General features: G+C 34.4%; 1 protein-coding gene across 1 annotated transcript; it reads left to right on the forward strand.

The window, feature by feature from the left end:
- The first annotated feature begins 1,246 nt into the window (after positions 1-1,246).
- Positions 1,247-2,275, forward strand: LOC109534419 (histone-lysine N-methyltransferase SETMAR-like). The gene is given in 2 exon segments (XM_048667312.1): positions 1,247-1,617; positions 1,619-2,275. Coding segments are annotated over 2 exon segments (1,008 nt in total). The 3' UTR covers positions 2,256-2,275.
- Positions 2,276-8,465: the final 6,190 nt, after the last annotated feature.

An 8,465-nucleotide genomic window follows, 5' to 3' on the forward strand; every position in this document is an offset into this window, starting at 1 on the left:
TACTCTGGCTCTGACAGCAAATCAAATATTGGGCCTGCACTTCACAAGTAATCCACCTGATGTTTAAAACTAATTCAGAATGGAAATTGAATGGAAATAATTCGAATCTGATTCATAAATGAAAAATAAACTACTGTGGCACAGCGGAAAGTAAAGGGCAAAAGTAACGAAATAATAATGGTTTATTATTTGGCATTCGCACAAAACATGAACCTTTATATCGCTTAGATCGCTTCCACTCCAAAGAAAAGCTCACAAAAACTAGAGAATTGAAAACGAGAAATTCAGACCACAATTCGTTATTTCGTGCCTGTGGTAGGAAAAGTTGAGTGCTTTCCTTGCCATTATCAGAATTTGTATTACGCTTACTTCTTTTCATAAATAACCAAAAGGCTCTTGTATCTAACACTAAACCGCTTATTATTCTTAAATAAAGTCGATTAGTATAATAATGTTGCTTCTTTGCTTCTAAGCGAGTTTGTGTCAAGCGCACACAAGAGCTTTTAGATAGGTATTTTTCAAAAAAATATTTACATTACAGATTTTAATAGGCAAAGCTTTTGGTTGTTTCAAGCAGAAAGTCACTGAAATGAGCATGTGGTACAGAGTAAAATATAAATGAAACTTTGATTCTAATTTTTAAAAACATACTTGAGTTGAAAATACAAGATGCTTCTAAAAACCTGCGTCTACTGACAAGTTTTGACAATTAGAGGTCCGTAGAATTTTGCTGATTTGTACAATTTTTTGGGCCATGAAGCAATTGCAAACGACGATTATTTATGATATTCCGTCATTTTTACAGTTTTTTTTTATATAATGCGCCTCGACCCATCAATCTATAAAGATTAGAAAGGCCTAAGAAAAAAGTACAATTTTTTGCCACAAATTTTCAACTGGAAAGTTGCATGCAAAACACCCCGTGTAAATAATTCCTGTTAGTAAACTGAATATATAGCCTAACTGAATATAAATTAAAACATGTTGATGCTGCTAAATTTTTCAAAATTACTAATACATTTAATAAAGCTCGGCAACTCGATCAATGTAGATGCTTCTATTAGATTGGTGCAAAAATAATGTCGATTTTCATATTGTTTATTTTACTATATAAATTTCTGAATAAATTTATTATCAAATAGAGCTATATGTCATTTTGAAGCGCATTTTTACTCTATATAGTTGTCGTGATGGTTTTGTTTTTTTATTAATTCTGTCTTCTTTTATGAAACTTGAAATAGACAACATGGACAACAAGCAAATCCGCACGATCTTCTTGTTTCAGTTCAAATTGCACCCAAAAGCTGCCAAGACAACTCCCGATATCAACGATGCGTTTGGCCCAGGAACCACTAACGAACGGACAGTGCAACGATGGTCCAAGAAATTCCGCAGTGGTGAGGAGAGTCTTGAAGATGAGGGTCGCGGCCGCCCGTCTGGGATTAACATTGATCAATTGAGAAGCCTAATCGAAGCTGATCCTCACAAAACCACTAGAGACGTAGCTGAAGAACTCAGTGTTGACCAATCAACAGTCGGTCGCCATTTAAAGCAAATAGGAAAGTTAAAAAGGCTTGATAAATGGGTGCTACATGAATTGAACGAGAGAGAGAGAGACTTTTGAGACTTCATCTGCTCTTCTTTTGCGCAACAAAAACGACCCGTTCCTCAACCGGATCGAAACGTGTGATGAGAAGTGGATCATCTACGACAACCGACGACGTACCGCGCAGTGGTTAGACCGTGATGAGGCTCTTCAACACTTTGCAAAGCCGAAACTCCACCAAAAGAAGGTAATGGTGACTGTTTGGTGGTCTGCAGCCGGTCTCATCCACCGCAGCTTCCTGAATCCGGGCGAAACGATTACGGCCGATAAGTACTATCAGCAAATCGACGAAATGCACCAGAAGCTGCAGCGTATGTGTCCCGCATTGGTCAACAGAAAGGGACCAATTATTCTCCACGACAACGCTCGCCCACACGTTGCACGATTAACATTGCAGAAGCTAAACGAATTGGGCTACGAAACTTTACCTCATCCTCCATACTCGCCGGACCTCTCGCCCACCGACTACCGCTTTTTCAAGCATCTCGACAACTTCCCGCGCGAGAAATGCTTTAAAAACCAAGACGATGCCAAAAACGCCTTTGCTGACGTCGCCTCCAGACGCTCTGACTTTTATGCTCCAGGCATAAATAAACTTGTTTCTTGTTGGCAAAACTGTGTTGATGCTAATGGTTTTGATTTCGATTAATAAATTCTATTCTAAGCTGTTATGTTCGTTTAAAGTTAAAGGTTAAAAACCGACATTATTTTTACACCAACCTAATAAATGCTTCTAAACTTATAGCTGCAGCTGGAGTAAACATTAATTCAATTTTTTTGGAAAATTTTATAATGCGAATCTCCCGTACAGTACAGACACAGAGTAAAGTTATTACAGTTTACAACCGTTCGATGAGTAAACAAGAAGAAAAAGATTAAATGAAAATGGTAAATTAGAAAGCAATTATATAATTCTATTCAACACAATATAGCCTTTAGAGCTTGCCCGGAACTTCCAGTTTTTTCTTCTGGCTATTTCCGGCCCTTCACCTGGCTTCAGAAAACATCCCTTTCGAAAATCCCTTGCAAATCGCCCAAACAAAACTGGTTGAACATCACTAATCTACTTATCCATACAATATTGTTTTAAAACAAAGCGGATTAATGAATGTACCCTTTTCTGTGCAATCGATTTTGTATCTTTCCGAAAAGCTCGCTAGAACTGAAGGGTTTTACTTGTTTTTCATAAAATCATTTACATTTTGTCGGGTTATTCGATGCCAGTTGCTTCTTTCCAATTATTCACGAATATTAAATAAAACTGGATGAAGGTTACTGCATTGGGCCTGCCATCATTCATATGACCAGCAAAAATCATTAATATGAGATTTTGTAGGTGATATTTTAATGGAGAGAGAATAATGAGCTGGTGTCACTACTTATTGGAGTGATTTTTCAGCTGTGGCAGTATAAAACTCTATGTGATTTGCCCAGGAAAAGTCCCCATTTATCTGAATTTAAATAGTAATTTGTGAATAAAGAAACGACAAAGCATGCACTTAAAAAAACTGCTCCTTACTTTGTTACTAACAAAAACACTAGTTGTGAGCTAAGAAAATAAGATCAGATCAGCGACAATAAATGTAAAAACATCGCAAGGAGATGAGCGATAATAAATATTAATAGTAAAATTCGCACTTAAATGCTCTTTTGTGCTGGTGATCATTACGAAAATGTCTCATCAATATCATTATTGTAATCCCACTCCCGATCCCCTTTCTACCGAAACGGTAATGTCGTTAAAATACGAATGACTCAAGGCACCATAAATTCTGTTTAAAATATTTTCCAACACCGTCCATTCATTTCGTTTTATCCACCATCGAAAACCTCATTAATGCGTTCAAAAGGTGATTAATTTTTCGTTAATTTCCGTTTTCCTTTTATCTAAGTTTCCCAAAAAGGACCAAGTTATAAGAAAAACCGGAAAAGTAATTCCTTTCTTCTATTCTATCTTATTTGCGAAGGAATCTCATCGGATGTTTTATGTAGGAAGTTTGATTAATTTGTCCATTTCTTCGCAGCTGAACTGCTCGATAGGCAGGTATTATTAGCTTTTATAATTTCGCCATTCGAATTGGTTATTTTAAGAGAACGCCGCAAAATTGCGCCTGTAGAAATTGCTTCTAATAATATGTGTCAATACTTTAATTTAAATTTCGTTGAACAAGTTCTAGACTCTATTCACAAATCGAACCGCTAGAAAAATAACTACGAAGAGTAAAACGAATTTTAATTTCCTCTGAAGTAACGCAGATAGCAAAAATCGATGTATTTCAAAGCGACCGTTTTGGAACATTCAAGAACAACTTTCATTGATTATAGGCATTGTAATTAATGTTGGGCCGAATGTCACTATAGGGAAATGAATGGCTTTCAAATGCAAATGTCTGATTTAAGATCTGTATTTTGAAAGCACATTAATTACAGAGAAATGGTTGCTTCTAAATGGAAAGAAAACCAGACACTGCAGTTTTGTTTGAAATTTAGAAATGAAACCTGCTCAATTGTAATAGACTTATTCCAAACATACAATCGTGCTCATTAAAAATGATCCATAAAAACTTAATCGCATTGGTTTTTTAATTAGCCGGTGTAAATGCAAAAAACTGAAGAACAGATATTTGATTTATAAAAAAAATGTTGGGATACAGGTTTGTTGCATTGAAGATTTGCAACAAATATTGCAATTGAACCGCAGCATAGCAGTAGTTTCAATTCTCTTTTTGCCAAAATGAAATTAAATATTTAATTTTAATTTTCAAACCTTGGGAAAATAATGAAAAAGGTAAATGCAGCGGTCAATTAATAAAAGTAGCAATGAGCATCCAATTTATTATTCCATATATGTTCAAGAAGAATTAGCAAAGAATATAAAATAAATAAATATAAAATCGCAAAACTATGGTAGCTTATTTCGTGGATTTAAAAGTTTAGGATATAATTCTCGGTTAAAAATATGAAGTTGTGCATCGCGTCGTATTATTTATCTGTCGATATCGGAGCAAATAAAAAATAAAATGACGAAAATATATTCCTTTTTCCTATTAAGCAGATCTATTCATGCCATTAAGCAGCCAGTTCCTATAAACCCATTCTGGAACGATGACAAAAAGTTTAACAAACTCTAACGTGGGCCCAGCATATACAATCCGGAACGACTGATATTTACTTTCCTGGTTTTACTACATAGTGCATTATCCGTCACTTTCTTATCTTATTTATAACTGAATAACTTTCTAAAGAGACGAGGCACATTCAAGCGGAAACACGGAGTAGGGAAATGTAAATTAGTAAGTGTAACTCTATGGAACATTAATCATTCTGCTGAGTCTTTGACTTCATCTTGAACTCCGGTTTAGGAGGAGACATTTCATTAATAACATTTTATTCTTTATGAACAATGAATTGTGCTTTATTTTGATTAATGCAAAAACCAAAAACTGAGAAAGTCAATCAAGTTCGAATTCCAGTTCGTCTAAACATAAAGAACATGTTTTCTCCATATGGCCCATTGGAAGATTACTTTGAATAGCGTTAGCTATAAAAAGCAAACCAGGGCGAAGCGAAGCGCTTTGTTGCTGTATGCTTATTGATTTTTGCTGCTGGCCTATCGAAACCCTTATTAATGCTTTCAAGAGGTGATTAATTTCTTTTATTACCTTAGAAAGCCTTCTTTACCTACCTCGAAAAAGTTGGGAAGATTGTAATTTATAGAAAAATCCCCATTTTATGCATCAGTGTTATTAAATAGATGAGTTATTGCTTCAACAACGTACAAAGGCAACTCATTTACTACATTTTATTGAACAATCGAAAATTCTATTCTGCTGTAGTATTTTTATATAGTTGTGGAGCACATGATAAAATGTTTAAACAAAAGGCTTAAATGCATAAACCTATATTTTTAACAACGCAAAAATGTAAAGGCAGTGTTATCTGAAATTATTTTCTGGCTTGCTGAATATAATAAATTGTTGTGATTTTAAATAAATTTGTATTTTACGTCCACGTTTTCACTAATTGATCAGATAATTCCGCTGTACCAGACAAGCGGAAGGAAAAATTTGAAAACTGAATTCTAATTTTATTAATGAATGTGGGAACTGATGGTAACCGTATAGGAAATAATCTAAACATACATTAATATTGCTTGACACAAATTTTTTAAAGTATGTAGTTAAGTAAATGACATTTTTCGTCTCGCTTACATAATAACGTACACTGCAGATTAACTAAATAACTGCGTGCAAATCTTTTTACATACATTAAGAATCATTTAATGTATGATACAAATTTATTGTAAACCCGACTGAAGATGTTTTATATAAAAATACGAACAATATTCTGGGAAAAAAGCTGTGCTACCCTTATTAGGTTTTATAAAATATTCCGTTTCAATTTGCGCGTTGAAAAATATGCTAAACAGCCCTAACCCTCTCTTTAATTAAGGCGTGATTTACTTTTATCCCTCTTAAATTACCAAATGATTGCCATAAATTAGCCACTACGAGAAAGATAAGTGTAAGATCGTTTCCGTTTTTCTCTCCTTCGGGACTTGTGCGTTCAAATTAATAAAAGCTTGTTGGCGAAAAAGGTGAAAAATGATTTTAGAGCTAATAACCTTTTTTCATTTGCTAGTGTTGCTTTAATATTGACTTTCGCTCTGCATTCAGAACAAAGATTAAGTTAATGCAGGATAATTAACTAATTTAACTGATTGGTAAAAAGAAACTGAAAATGAACAATTATGTTTCCATTTTTGCAACCAAAATTTACCCAATCATCAATTAGAGAAATAATAAGTAATTCATAGCTTTGTATTATTTAAACATCTTAATGTTAAACCGTGTGAAAACGAAAACTTTTGACTTAATTTAATTCAGTTTTTGTTTCTTTTGAATATTTCAGAGCAGATAACACTGTTTGGTTTTTAATAAAGATACAACCAGATGGACCATAAACATACATTAGAAAGCTGTAGAATTGGAAGAATCAAACTAGTGAAACAAATATAAGTTACAGTAGCTGACCGGATTCAACTTCTGGTCTCAATTTTCACTTGTGGCAATTTTTATTTATTTCTGCACTGCTTCCATAAGCTGAAGAGAGACTCGTTGCAGAGTTTAAAATTTGTCTTGTCTTTCCTGTATATCTGAAAGTAGAATTCAGCTACCGTCCAGTGTCGAAATTGCGCGTTTTCCGGTTCTCATTTTTCTACCCTGTCATCCACGTTCGACGTAAACAAATTGATTTATTTTGAAATATTTTTATTTTGGAGCCTCGGCCGTTTGAATTTTTATTGAACTGTCACCAACTTTTAGAGTTATTGCCGAAAGCTAACTTTAATTTATTTGGGAAATCGTTACTGTTCATCCGCCAAGGGCTGCATTGTGTCAAACATCTGAAAGTAAAGAAGACGCAAAAAAAAATCGCCATTTGCGAATACGAAAAGCTAAGTTTTTACGTCTCAATAGCACCAAAAGAGTGGAGATTGAAGTTGCACTACTTGCTGCGGAATTAAAATTTCATTTTTGCAGGATGGTATAGGTAATTAGTGTCATGCTTTTATGAAGTAATTAGCCGATTTGGAAAATATTTTTTGCGCACTTATAAAATGTGTTGCAGTTATGGATTCCAATGAGCCTTGAGAAGATACCGCGGTAGTTTTTTACAACTACATACGGTCAACCAAAGAAGGTCGCGTGCTGAGGGCTTGACAGAGAATTGAGAGTACAGGGCAAATCGGCGTACTTCAAGACTAGATAGAAAAATGCTTTATAAACAGAATGTCTGCAATGGGAAACTTGAACATTTTTTTTTATTTTTTTATTATATTTGCCTATCTATCGAAATCGCACATACCAAACATCAGCCCTCGAATCGCAATATTTAATTTGCAATAAACAATTAAAGTTGAGACCGCAGGCTATTCATTTCAAACGACACTAAACGCGCGGGAATTGCCCTGACGTCATAGCGCTGGTCGTTGGATCGGAAGGCAATACGGAAATACGGCTTGTCGTTGAATAGTCTGGGGTTTGACTGTTCATGTTGGTTCAGTTTTGACTGAGAATTCGTGCTGTGCTTTATTAATAATGGAAGCATCACAAAAACAATATTACAAATGCTGTATGGTGCCACTGTGTCCTAGTACAACTTTTAAAACGCCAGATAAGCTATTTATTCGTGTACGATGAGATAAAAGCCCGCGTTTAAAATGATTAAAGGTTAAAGGTATACACAAGGATATTTCTTAGAAGACTACTGCCCATGTATGTGAAGATCATTTTCATGTAAGTATAAAAAAACAGATTTGATTTTGTCTATTGTATAACAGATAAATAGTTTGAATTTGTATTTTGTTTGCTTCTCGGCTGCATCATAGTAATAGTAAATAATCACCTCAAAAATAGTTATTTGCTATACAGGGTGATTCAAAATTAGCGTCATTCCTTTTAAGGAATGATAGAGGCTCCGTTGGAGAGTACCAGACAAATATAGAAAAAAAATTTTTCGAACATTTCTAGAAGATATTAACAGTTGAAGATCGAATTTCAACTTTGTTATTAAGCATTATTTTGAAAAAATCCCACGTTGGATTGGCAGCCTATTGGAATACTTAAGCATTCAAAAAGAAAAATTACGCTTCCAATTACGAAAATTTTTGATATAAAAAAGTTCTCTTCTACAATTTTTTGATGAAAAGGCACAGCGGCAATGATGTTTTATGTCGTTAACAGATGGTTACAGATGGTTAGCCATTGTCAATAATAACAATAATTTGTCAAACTGTGACTTACTTTGAATTTCCTTTCACGAATTTGCTGATATGCGATTAGTTCAGGGGAAATGCTAC

The sequence above is a fragment of the Dendroctonus ponderosae genome, unplaced genomic scaffold (assembly GCF_020466585.1).
Source record: "Dendroctonus ponderosae isolate FM_Combo_2020 unplaced genomic scaffold, Dpon_F_20191213v2 Dpon_F_20191213_1, whole genome shotgun sequence".
Classification (NCBI taxonomy): Eukaryota; Metazoa; Arthropoda; class Insecta; order Coleoptera; family Curculionidae; genus Dendroctonus; species Dendroctonus ponderosae.